At 43.1% G+C, this 12,094-nt stretch overlaps 1 protein-coding gene across 1 annotated transcript; it reads left to right on the top strand.

The window, feature by feature from the left end:
- The first annotated feature begins 5,861 nt into the window (after window positions 1-5,861).
- Window positions 5,862-6,454, top strand: LOC148297721 (uncharacterized). The gene is made up of 2 exons (XM_088244695.1): window positions 5,862-6,309; window positions 6,423-6,454. Exons 1-2 carry the CDS (start codon window positions 5,862-5,864, stop codon window positions 6,452-6,454), a joined length of 480 nt encoding a protein of 159 aa, XP_088100821.1.
- The last annotated feature ends 5,640 nt before the right edge of the window (window positions 6,455-12,094 follow it).

The following is a 12,094-nucleotide window of genomic DNA, read 5'->3' as shown; positions in this document are numbered from 1 at the left end:
TGCTACTTTGTGGCCAATGGGTTTGCTGCATTAAACAGGCACTACTCCATTAAATGAAGCCTGGGACCCTGTTGTCACGTGATGATTTGCCTTTAATGCCTTGGCCGCAATTTTGTTCGGCCTCGGCCTCGGCCTACGTTTGAGGCCGAGATGATCATGCCTTAGCATTTCTTCTTTTATTCTTTAAGGAAGGCGAATATGCCCTGACGAAACACTGTGTTTCAGCCTCTGCGAACAAGTGCCAGGGCCGAAAGAAAGGGCTCCTTCGGCCAGCTCGTGGCCGTGTTTTATCAGGCACAAACACCGAGAAACTTGAGATTGGCTCTTTCATCTGATGGATTCAATCCCCACAGTTCTCTAAGAAGCAGATATAGTTGCTGGCAAGTTATCTTAGTTACATATAATCTCCCACCATGGCTATGCATGAAACGAAAGTTCATGATGTTGACCTTATCGATTTCCGGTCCTAAACAACCCGAAAATGATATAGACGTCTACTTGGAGCCTTCGATTGATGATTTAAAATCTCTGTGGGATGGGATTAGAGGAGTGTATGATGCACATATAGGAGAATACTTTACACTCAGAGCTGCATTACTGTGGACAATTAATGATTTCCTCGCCTATGGAAACTTATCTAGTTGTGTTGTTAAAGGATATAAAGCTTGTCCAATATGCGGTGATGATACACCTAGTCACAGGTTGAAAAATGGCCATAAAATTGGTTACATCGGCCATAGAAAATGGTTACCAACATATCATCAATATCGGAGGCAGCGTGCAGCTTTTAATGGGAAACCTGAATATGACACGGCTCCAAAGCCATTAACCGGAGAAGAAGTGCTACAAATGGTTGAAGGTATTAATTATACATGGGGCTCGAAAAAAGGGGGAGGTGGGCGTGAAAATGATGGTGACAGAGTTTGTTGGAAGAAGAAGTCAAAATTCTTTGATCTCGAGTATTGGAAATACCTTCCTGTGAGGCATGTCCTAGATGTTATGCACATTGAGAAGAATGTTTGTGATAGTATCATTGGTACATTGCTGGAGATCCCTGGAAAAAAATAACGATGGGATTGCTGCTCGGTTAGATTTATTGAACATGGGGGGTCAAAACTGATTTGCAACCCGAGTATGGAGAAAGACGTACTCGTTTACCTCCAGGGCCTTGGAATTTGTCAAGAGCAGAGAAGAGAGCGGTTTGCAATTCTTTCTATGGTATGAAGGTCCCTGAAGGTTATTCTTCAATTATAAAAAATCTTGTATCTTTACAAGATTCAAGACTTCTTGGCCTTAAATCACATGATTGTCATACCTTAATGCAACAATTGCTCCTGTGGCCATTTGTTCTATTTTGGAGAAGCCTGCAAGGTATGCAATAACTCGTTTGTGCTTTTTCTTCAATGCTATATGTGCAAAGATGGTTGATGTTTCCAAGCTAGATAAGTTGGAAGAAGATGTAGTAGTTACTTTGTGTTTGCTTGAAAAATACTTTCCACCTTCATTCTTCGATATCATGGTTCATCTAGTAGTATATCTTGTCAGAGAAGTTTGTCTATGTGGGCCAATTTATTTTAGATGGATGTATCTGTTCGAAAGATATATGAAAGTTCTAAAGGGGTATGTTCAGAACCGTACTCATCCAAAAGGTTGCATTGCTGAGCGTTATATAGCTGAAGAAGCTGTAGAATTTTGCACCGAACATTTATCTGATATTAGTACAATTGGAGTGCCATCAAGTCAGAAGATAGGAGTTTCAAAGCCATTATCAGGTTGCACAGTGAAGTCCTACCTTATATCGAGTATGAGTTTTATTCTTTAAGTTTCCATTTTAAATTATTCCTTATGTTTATCTTGTATGTTTGGGACCGTAATGCTTGAATTTTTCGTGTCATGTAGGGAACATATGATCCACATCAAGACCGCTTATCCAAAATTTAGAAAGAGAACAAAGTGGTTGCCAGATAAGCACAATAGAACTTTCATTCAATGGCTACGCTTCAAGGTATATGTTATTGAATAACATATTAGACTTTTAATTTTCTTCTTTCTATGTTAGATTGAAGTAAGATATGATTAATTTGCAGGTTCAAAGTGAACTTAATGAGGAAGACAATCAAGGCGTATCAGAAAATTTAAGGTGGCTAGCAGCTGGTCCAAACATAGCAGTGCCATCATATAGAAGCTATCTTATTAAAGGTATTAAATTTAACATCAAGGCACAAGATGATGTGCGGACAGTTCAAAATAGTGGAGTTTATTTACTTGCACATACCATGCAAGTTGCTAGTGCCAAGGATAAAAACCCAATTCTCTTAAATATGGGTTTTTATGGTGTCATTCAAGAAATTTTGGACCTTGACTACCAAAAGTTTACAATCCCAGTCTTTAGGTGTGATTGGATAGATAGTACTTTCGGCCTTGTAGTCGATGAACTTGGATTTACCCTTGTAGATTTGAGTAAAATTGGACATAGGAATGACCAATTTGTTTTGGCTTCTCAAGTCAAACAAGTATTTTTTGTTGACGACCCGATGCATCGTGGTTGGTCGGTAGTGTTATCAATGCCTAATAGAGAAAACAATGATGTTATTGGTGATGATGTCTTAGGTGATGTGAGAATTGAGTGTGAGCCATTTACTAGAGGCATGCCAAATATTGACACATTTGATGAACTGGTGGGTGAGTTTGGGAGTCAAAATATTCGAGATGGGTGTGAAGATATATGGATTGAATGATGCACTTGTAATTTATGAAATTACTTATGCCCTAAACGGAAGTGTATGACATTAATTTTGTAATAAATTGTAATGTGTTTTCTTCACTTTTATTATGTAGGTTTTGGCCACAAAACAATCAGTACAAAAAATACTGGTTCAAGATTACAAAAACGATGGTCCTGATAAAAATGTGAAAAACATATGTCTGTTTTAATAAAATTTTCATTAAAAAAACGATGTTTTGGAGCATTCAACGACCGCAATGTATTTACCGACGTCTAAAAGCAACGTAAAAATGAAGAACCACGACGGTATTGTGAAACAGTTATTAACGATATCACGTCGGGGAACCCTAAAGAGCCGACATGTAATTACAAATAACACGACTCCAATCCCATAATACCGACGCCTAAAAGACGAGATATCTAATCTGAACGTTACAAAAGACGACGTCTTAGATTATGAACTCGTCCGTATCAACTCAAAAATCGTCGTCTTAAATTTTACCACGTCGCTTGTTATCTCATAAACGAAGTGGAAACAGGACAATTCACAACGGTATTTTAAATCCAGAGGTAAATTTGTCGACATAAAGAGATATTTGGACGTTTTTCTTTTACAAAAACAACGTTATATAGGAATATCAGCATCTTTTTTTTATTTTATTCTTATGTCGTTAAAAGGATTTTACACGGCGATTGGCTGACAAACTTTGCCGTCTCGAAAATATTAGACGACTGTCATTTTGGTAAAGATGACGTATAAATTTCGAAACACGGCTGTCTTTTACATGATGACGATGTTGTCCATCAAACACAACGTCGTCTGCAGAAATAAATGGGTCGTAAGTAATGACCCTAACATATTATCCATGTCGTTTATTTTTAGATCATGTCGTTAAAATAATTTTATACGACGGTCATTTTTTAAAGATGACGTATAAATTCTGAAACACAGCTGTCTTTTATTTGAGGACAACGTTGTTTATTAAATACAACGTCGTCTATAGAAATATATGCGTCGTAAGTAATGACCCTAACCTCTATTTCCACGTCAACATTAATGGAAAAAACGAAGTGGAAAATATATTTCACGACGGTTATATAAATTGTGGTGACGTAGTATGCATTAATAACGTCGTCTGTTATTTATTTAAAGACGTCATAATTGTATTTCACGTTTCTTGTTTGATCGTGTGTCGTGAAATGTATATGTAACGGCTATGAGTTTTAGTTTTCGTCGTGGTATGCGTCTCTTGCGGCCATGTTCTGTTAAAATATGTCATGTGTTGCGTAGTAAACGACGTTTGTTTGTTAAAATTGGTCGTCTATTCTTATCCTTGACAATTTTTTTGGCTTATTTTTCAATACACAGGCGTCGGTTGTTATTTGTTAATGATGTTGTTTGGTTTAACAACGACGGGGATTTACCATCATGGTTTGCTTTTGGAAAAGGTGTCAGTCGATTTCACGACGGTTTGAAAACCGGATACACGACAGTGAATTCCCGTCGTCTTTTGCCTTTTATGTGTAGTAGTGATAGTTTTACACAATGAAAAGTTTTGCTGGTCTAACAACACTGATACAACATATCTATCTTCATTATATTTTACAAAACACATAATCAAGGATAGACAATACGTAGGGGTATTCAGCCCTATGAAATAGAGGTGAGATTTAGTTAATTGATGTTACATGTGTACGGCCTACAGAGATGAGAGAGTATGTCTACCAGCTCATTTATCAACCAAGTTATCCCCCTTGGTGTACTAGAATTTATAACCAAATAACTCAAAGGCAATCAAGACTCCTTTTTTAAGGTCATTCTAGTACTTCTCAAAGAGTGAAACTACCTTGGATGACTCACATATAAGACGATTTAATGTCTTAGTCCATGAAGGATGATCTTCTAATCCTAAGAGGACTCGAGTATTTTGGTTGATCAAGGAATAGAACTCAACCGTATGAGATAAATACTTGTACAGAGCTTATGTAAAACACAAGTATTAAAAGGATTCCTAATATAACATGGATTGAAACAAACCTATTCTAATGCAAAAAGAACACTCGAATGCTTCTTGATAGGCAAGGCTTTTGAAGTGATGCATCTATAAATAGAGGTCCTTTCCCTTGCAGCAAACAGGCTCTCAATTCATAACTCACCCTATCTAAGAGGCAAGAGAAAATAAAGTGTTGCATAGGTGAAGAAGACTCTCTATAAAATTACCAAGACTCTCTACCATTACCATGGCTAAACAAGGTTAGTATTATTGTATAAAAGCTTAGTACAAACTTACATGTGGTATCAAAGCTCTAGGCTTTTGTTCTTTAATCTAACTGTTTTGATTGTAAGCTATAAAAAATATGCAGTTTTCTTTTGTTTGCATATCCTGATATTTAAGAGCATAAGGTGATTACTGCTCATGAAGTTTTGATCAATAATTTAAAAACTGTTATGTAGAATGAGTGAGCCACAGCTGCTCAGGCTGTGTAAGAGTTCTTAAATTTGACAGTTTGGTTAGAAATTTGCATCAGTGCTCATAGCCTTCTATATGATTCTCCATCCACATATGGAAATTATGCATATTGATCACAACATTGTTGGAACAATCTGGACAGTCGACTGCACTGGCTAGCAAGTGTATCTACATCCACAAATGTGAGTTTACTTGCGTAGGAAGCTTGTGCAGTTTACTGTTTAGGGTTTTGGAACAAGCTAACTTAAAGCCACATGTATAAGTTGACATGTTTAAATCAAGATTTAGGGACAGTTTTATTTAATTTGTATTGCAAATTGTACGGTGAATCACAACTCCATCGAAACCTTAACTAGATCAAACTATAGCAAGTGAAGCAGGATTTGGAAATATTTCTAGGTTTTTTGGATTACAATTTTGTGTTTAAAGAGAAACCTCCTCAAGTGCTAGCTACAGATGCTTCTGTAGAAACCAAGACAAACTTTGCCAAATGGGAAAAAACAAACAAGATGGCTATGTTGATCATGTAAAGGGCTATGGCTTCATCAGTGAAAGGAAGCATTCCCAAATCTGAGAATGCAAAACAATATTATGAGGCAATTGCACAGAGGTTTAAGGAATTTGAGAAAGCCGTCAAGAGCACCCTTCTGAATCAGTTTATTGATATGAAATATGATGGACAAGGTTGTGTGAGAGCTGATATCATCAACTTGATCGACATAGGGACTAAACTGCAGGAACTGGGTATGACAGTAGATGAGGATATGATGGTCCATTTTGCACTGAATTCATTACCTAAGGAATTTAAATCTCTCAAGGAAACCTACATTGCTCAGAAAGAGAACTGGACTTTGAATGATCTCATTACAATTACTGTTCAACAAGAACACAACATCATAAGAGAAAGGGGAGCCAAGATGGTCAACATGATTCAGACTAAACAGAATAAGGAAAATAAGTATAAGACTGCAACTAGGAAAGAGAAAGAGAGCATTGTAGAAAAGGCTTTGAAACCTACAACTGGAATGAATTGCTTCTTTTGCAAGAAAGCAAGGCATATGAAGAGAGACTGCAGGAAATATAAATGGTGGTTGGAAAAGACGAAGGGAAAAGGTAACAACAATATGATTTTGGTCTTTTTCGAATCTAATTTGGTTAATTTCTCATATGATTCATGGTGGTTAGATAGTGGTGCTTCTATTCATGTGGCTAATTCTTTGCGGGAGTTTACAAACAAGAGGCTGCCAAGCAAGGATGAAATGAAGGTGTTCGTGGGAAATGGAGAAGAAGTCCAAGTTAGTTACATAGGGACAGTTAGAATCAAGCTAGAATTTGGTTTTGTTTTAGAATTAGATGAAGTAGTTTATGTTCCTTTTATGAAGAAGAGTTTGATTTCAGTTACTAGACTTGTAAAATCAAAGTTCAGTTTAAATTTTGATGGAGCTGGTTGTTCTATTTTCATAAATAAAGATTTATTCGGTAAAGCAAGTCTCATTGATGGAATGTTTCGATTAAACTAAGAACTGAAATGGAAATAAATACTGTGCAAACCAAAACCAACACAAAAACCCTTCTATGACGTCTGATTTATGTCATAGAAGGCATTTAATGACACGGATCAGGAGAAGGAACTCTCGGAGCCGGTCAATGACAATCTTGGAATCCTCGTCCAAGGGAGCCGAGGCCGAGCTTCCCCCTTCCTCATGGAGGCTGGCGTATAACTCATCAAGGTCGTCGGAGGAGGTGGCTTCCTGAACGTAAGAGGGAATAAGGGTAAGAGATATTTAACTAGGACATAAAGGAATAAACAAAAAGGGGAAGGTCGAATACTCACGGGGAGTGATCGGTGCATATTTACATATTATTTTGTACCCTTCTAATTTATGATTTGGTTATGTTTTTGAGTTAAACTTGTGCTTTTAATAAGTTTTGTGTTTATTTCAGTGTGATAAGCTTGAGAATCACTAATTGCATTTTGGAGACAAGTTAGCTCAAAACGGTGTCTGCAGATCAGTCAACTTCACGGATTGGACTGTACTTGCTCAAGAAGAACCAGATGATGAGCCATACATCATTGGAAATATACGGAAGTCTAGTTTCTGTATAATTTTACGGTTCATGATTCCGAGTCTTCTAGAGAAAGTTATACATGTTTTGGCAACTTAAGGTCAAATTCGGCAGCATCTGCGTTACTGGGCCAAAAATTACATTTGAAGGCCTTCCTGATTTTTCCTTGAGTTGGGCTGCATATGCTTGGAAAGATAATTCAAAGAGCTTCAAGATCCATATTTTTCCAGATTTTTCAGATTGAAGCCACAAGCCCAAAACGAGCCCACAAGCTGGCTACAATGCATTGTCATGCATGACATATGCATGATGAAGTGTTGTTGATTGTGGGAAAGTTTGGTGAAGCATATTCAATACCTATTTTTGAGTGGAATTTTACAGCAGCCAAATGAATTAATTGAAGTTGAAGTGGATGATGCAACACTAAGCTTAATGACAAGAAGAATTGTTTTCAAATGCAATAGTGTGTTAGGTGAATTAAGTGTTGTAAGTTGGTGAAGTGAGTGTGGTTAGTGAACTCTATTGTATAATTCAGATTTTCACTTCCCCTAGGCCTATAAATAGGGAAGTTCTCTAAGCTTGTAAACACACCCCAAGGGGGGGAGCTCTCAAGCACTTCTCTAGAGCTCCCTTCCCTTCTCTCCCTCAAATTCTCTTAGTTTCCCTTTGTAGTTCTCAATTGTTGTAATAAGATCATTCTACTAAATTTTCTTTCTTCTAAATTCTCCAAACACTTCTCTATTCTCTTTCAAATTCTCTAAAGTCTCCATGTCTCAAACACTTCACAAACACCCTTCTCTCCCTTCCCTAAATTCTCAAATTCTCCAAGTTCATAAACATTCTCCAAGTTCACAAACATTCTCCAAATTTCCCAAACACTTTCTTCTCCCTTCTCAAAGCTTTCAAACACATGCTCTTCCAAAATCCACAAAGTTCTCAAACACAATTCCCATTCTCTTCCAAAATCCTCAACGTTCTCAAAATACCTCTCTACTTTCTTCTCCAAAAGCCCCCATGTTCTTGAACACTTCCCAAACACTCCTCCCTTCTCTTTCTCAAACACCTCTCTCTTTCTCTCCAAAAACTCTCAATGTTCTCAAATGTTGTACAAAACCTTTTTGTTTCTTTTGTTTTCATTTATGTTTTGTGTAGGAAAACTGAGTTGGATCATTCAATCACCAATCCCTGTGGAATCGACCTCGCACTTACATACGCTAAACTACCAACGGTTCGTGCACTTGTGAGTATCACAAGTTGAGGATGCAGCTGAATCCATTTTGGTGCAGCTGAATCTACACAACAGGGAGCGAAAGGTCGTTCCTGACCACCGAAGTAGTCCGTAGGAGACTTGGCACACTCACAAGCGCGGCTCTCGTCATCACCGGCTCGGCCACGACCGTTGAGTCCTGAGACGACGGCATGGGGGACATGGTCGCGGCAACAATGGCCAGCAGGGGCGACGATTGGGGAGGCTAGAGACAAAAGTTCGGTCAGGAGTGTAGAACAGATCAAAAGAGAACGACAAAGTCAAGTATATGGAAGGCGGATTCTTACCGAGCGAAAGGAGATGCCGCTCGGGCGACGAGGGGTGGGCGGCAAGGGCTCACTTGGCACGTCCACGGCAGGCTCTTCGGCGGCCTCATCAGTTGCTTCCTCAGCGGCCTCTTCATTGGCCTCCTTGCCGCCCTCGTCGGCAACCACTTCGGCAGCTCCCTCAGCGGCCTCTTCTGCAGACGCAATCTCAGCATCCAGCGCCTCAGCCACCTCCTCAACAGTGGCCGCCTCCTCGACCGTCGCCTATGCGGTTCCCACCTCCTCGACCACCATGTGGGCAGCGGCCGCTTCCTTTACAAACGGCACCTCGACCGTAGCCTCCCCGTCGACTATTGCCACGTCCTGAGGAAAGAAACAGATTACCAGAATGTACAAAAAGGGGAGAAAGGATGTGAGGGAGTGACACTTACGATCGCGAGGGGGGCCTCACTCACAATCACGGGAGGAGCCTCCTCCTCGCCTCTGCCCTCCGAGGAGGTAAAGAGGGTCCTCTTCCTCGGCCGCAGTGGGGCTCCCATTTCGATCGCGGCACTCTAGGCCGGCGTGGCCTCGGTACCTGACGCCTCTCGACTCCTCTTGCGACCCGAGACTGCGTATACGAGGAAAAAAGACAAGAGTAAGATGACCAGAGACAAAATTGGTTTAGAAAGGCCGGTGGAGAATAAATGATAGAAAAATTAGGCAAGGCTTACCAGCAGCGGTGGATGGTCGAGGCGCTGGAGAGGACGGCACGGTCCTGTGCGCCGGCGTTTTTCGTACTCCCACCACAGGCGTCGCCCTGGGAGCTGGGGCCGCGGTCGATGATGGGGCCGCGATGGAGGCCACGGCCGCTGATCTAGCCAGGGGAGGGGCCGGCACCCTGGGGGCGGCCACGGCCGGGGCACCTGGTCGAGGCGGCCCAGCTGATACCTTCTTCACCTTGCTACCTTTGGGGGTGAGAGGGTCCCAATCTGCATTCGCCAGGGCCGCCCTCACGGCCTCTTCAACAGGCCGAATAAATCTGGCCGAGATGCACTCTTCATACCAGACCCTTCCATCCTCGTCATACGCATTGCGGCGCGCCCAAGGCGTCAGAGTCAGGAAGGTCATTCCCTTTTGGAGCTGGAAGGTGATCTCGGCCACACCATGCTGATGGGAGACGTCGGCCCTCCAGGACGATAGCCGGTTGGTTGACAGAGGAAGGAGTGGGGCCGTCTGGATTAGGCTGAACTGTCGTGCCACGAGGTTTGGCAAATACACCTCGGCCCCGGCCTTGGACAGGCCGCAATGGAGGTCGCGTGAAACCAGGAAGGAGCCCCAGATCTCCTTCAGATCATTCTCCGTCTCAACATCAGGAACGACGGAGAGGTCGTGGGTCAGGAACAGAGGGAACGGCCGGGCGAGGCAGACCCGGAACTGCGTACCAGTTCTCTCGGCCAAACCGTAGAAGAACTTGTAACAGAAGGCCGTGGCATTATGCTTCTTGGGGGCTCGAGCAAATGCATTGGCCAGCGGCTCGTTGTCTTGAGGAGCGGCCACCCCTCTCAGCTCTGGGAAGTAGGCCTGCAGCCAGAACTGGAAGGCCCACAGTGGACCACCGAGCTTCGGCTTCATCCCATCGGTAACGATGTCATGAAGCGTGCGGTAAATATGGCCGAGTAGAAACGGGCCGAGTGCCAACCTACCGCCCTGCGCTAGGTAATCGGCGAGGTGGGCGAACTCCAGGGTGACCTTGTTCGCCTGGGTGCAAAACACGAACTTGCACAACCAGTACAGCAGGAACGCGGCGTGCTCAACCTCGCCGAGAGGGTTAATGACATCATCTTCAACGCTGTCCTCTACGCCGAAGTTGCTGTAGAAGCTGGAGTAGTTGAGCATGTTCTTCGCCTTACTCCCAGCAACTCTCGCAAGAGTAGGCCACGTGGCCTTAAAGCTCCCTTCCACCTCAGGAGCGACAAGGGCGGCGTTTACTTCCACGCCGAGGGGGGACAGGCCGAACAAGGCGGCCATATCTAGGACGGTCGGGGTCATCATGCCAAACCGGAAGTTCATGGTGTTGGTTGCCGACGACCAGAAGCACAGGGCAGCGGCCAAGAGCGACCGATCCATGACAAGCGGCCAATCGAATAGCTTGATCAAGTGGTAGATGCCTTGATCTTTCCATTACTGGCCGAAGAAATGCTCCATCCTCGGCAGCCATTTTTCCCAGTCTGGGGTCACGGTTGGCCACTGTTGCTGCGGTCTGGGGACATTCCAGTCCTGGAAGTCTCCCCCGTCGAAGGCTGAGAGATCCACTAGGTTGTTTTTCAGATGAGCCACAAGCCTCTCTGGCATTCCGCCATTGATGGAGGGGCCGAGAACGCAGGAATCAGTGGGGGCACCATCGTCATCAGCCCAGGGAGTGATGATGTCAGGGAGGATCGAGCCCTGAATATCTCGGCAAATAGCCTCGAATTCGGTATGGAAGGTTTGGGACCGAACGTCGACAGATGTGGAGGTAGTGGAGGCCATTAGAGCAGGTTTATGAACACTAGAGGAAGAGCTTGGGAAAAAGGAATAGAGTTTGTGGGGTCTGAAGAGTCGCGAGTTTAGGGGAAGCTCTCTGGTAACCTCGGAGGTTCGAAGATTTCTGTGGGTTTTGAAGTGCGGAGAAAAGGGTTTTTGACAAAGATTGGGCGTTTGAAAATTCTGAAAGCGTAAAAAGAAAGCAAGGAGGTTTGGGTTTTTATATTGGCGCTAGAATTCGAAACGAAAGGGTGCGTCTCTCGAGAGAGACGTAACGTTCTGTCAGCACGCCCAACAGGCGCAACAACGTGTCAAAAGCCCAGAGGCCGTCGCTTCCTCTGACAAAACGAAGCGACGCCCTGGGCAATGATGGCCTACGCGACGTGCTTGAGGCATTAAATGCGCCGACTGGCCTGCGCATTTAATGCACCAGTTGTCAATCACTTCAGAAAGGAATGCAAAGAGTCCATCCCTTGGAATCCATTCGGCCCCTACCCATGCCGAGGCCGAAGAATCCAGGGATGTGGGGGCAATGTTTGTGCCTAATAAATCTCAGCCATAAGCTGGCCGAAGGCATTCCTTCTCTCGGCCTTGGCACTTGTTCGTAAAAACGAAACGCAGCGTTTCGCCAGGGTACTTCGCCTTCCTAAAGACAAAAGAAGAAATGCTAAGGCGTGATCATCTCGGCCACGAGCGCAGGCCGAGGCCGAGGCCGGGCAAGTTCACGGCCAGAGACATTAAAGGCAAATCATCACGTGACAGCAGGGTCCCAAGCTTCATTTAATGAAGTAGT

Source organism: Prunus avium, chromosome 1, assembly GCF_965620075.1.
Source record: "Prunus avium chromosome 1, drPruAviu1.hap1.1, whole genome shotgun sequence".
Lineage (NCBI taxonomy): Eukaryota > Viridiplantae > Streptophyta > Magnoliopsida > Rosales > Rosaceae > Prunus > Prunus avium.
This window is presented reverse-complemented; position numbering and strand designations above follow the sequence as displayed.

Bases quoted from the DNA above. Each gene is read 5' to 3' on its own strand.
- LOC148297721 (XM_088244695.1), top strand. From the start codon at position 5,862: ATGAAATATGATGGACAAGGTTGTGTGAGAGCTGATATCATCAACTTG. The intron at 6,310-6,422 runs GTAACAACAATA...TCTTTGCGGGAG, and splicing joins GGAAAAGACGAAGGGAAAAG to TTTACAAACAAGAGGCTGCC.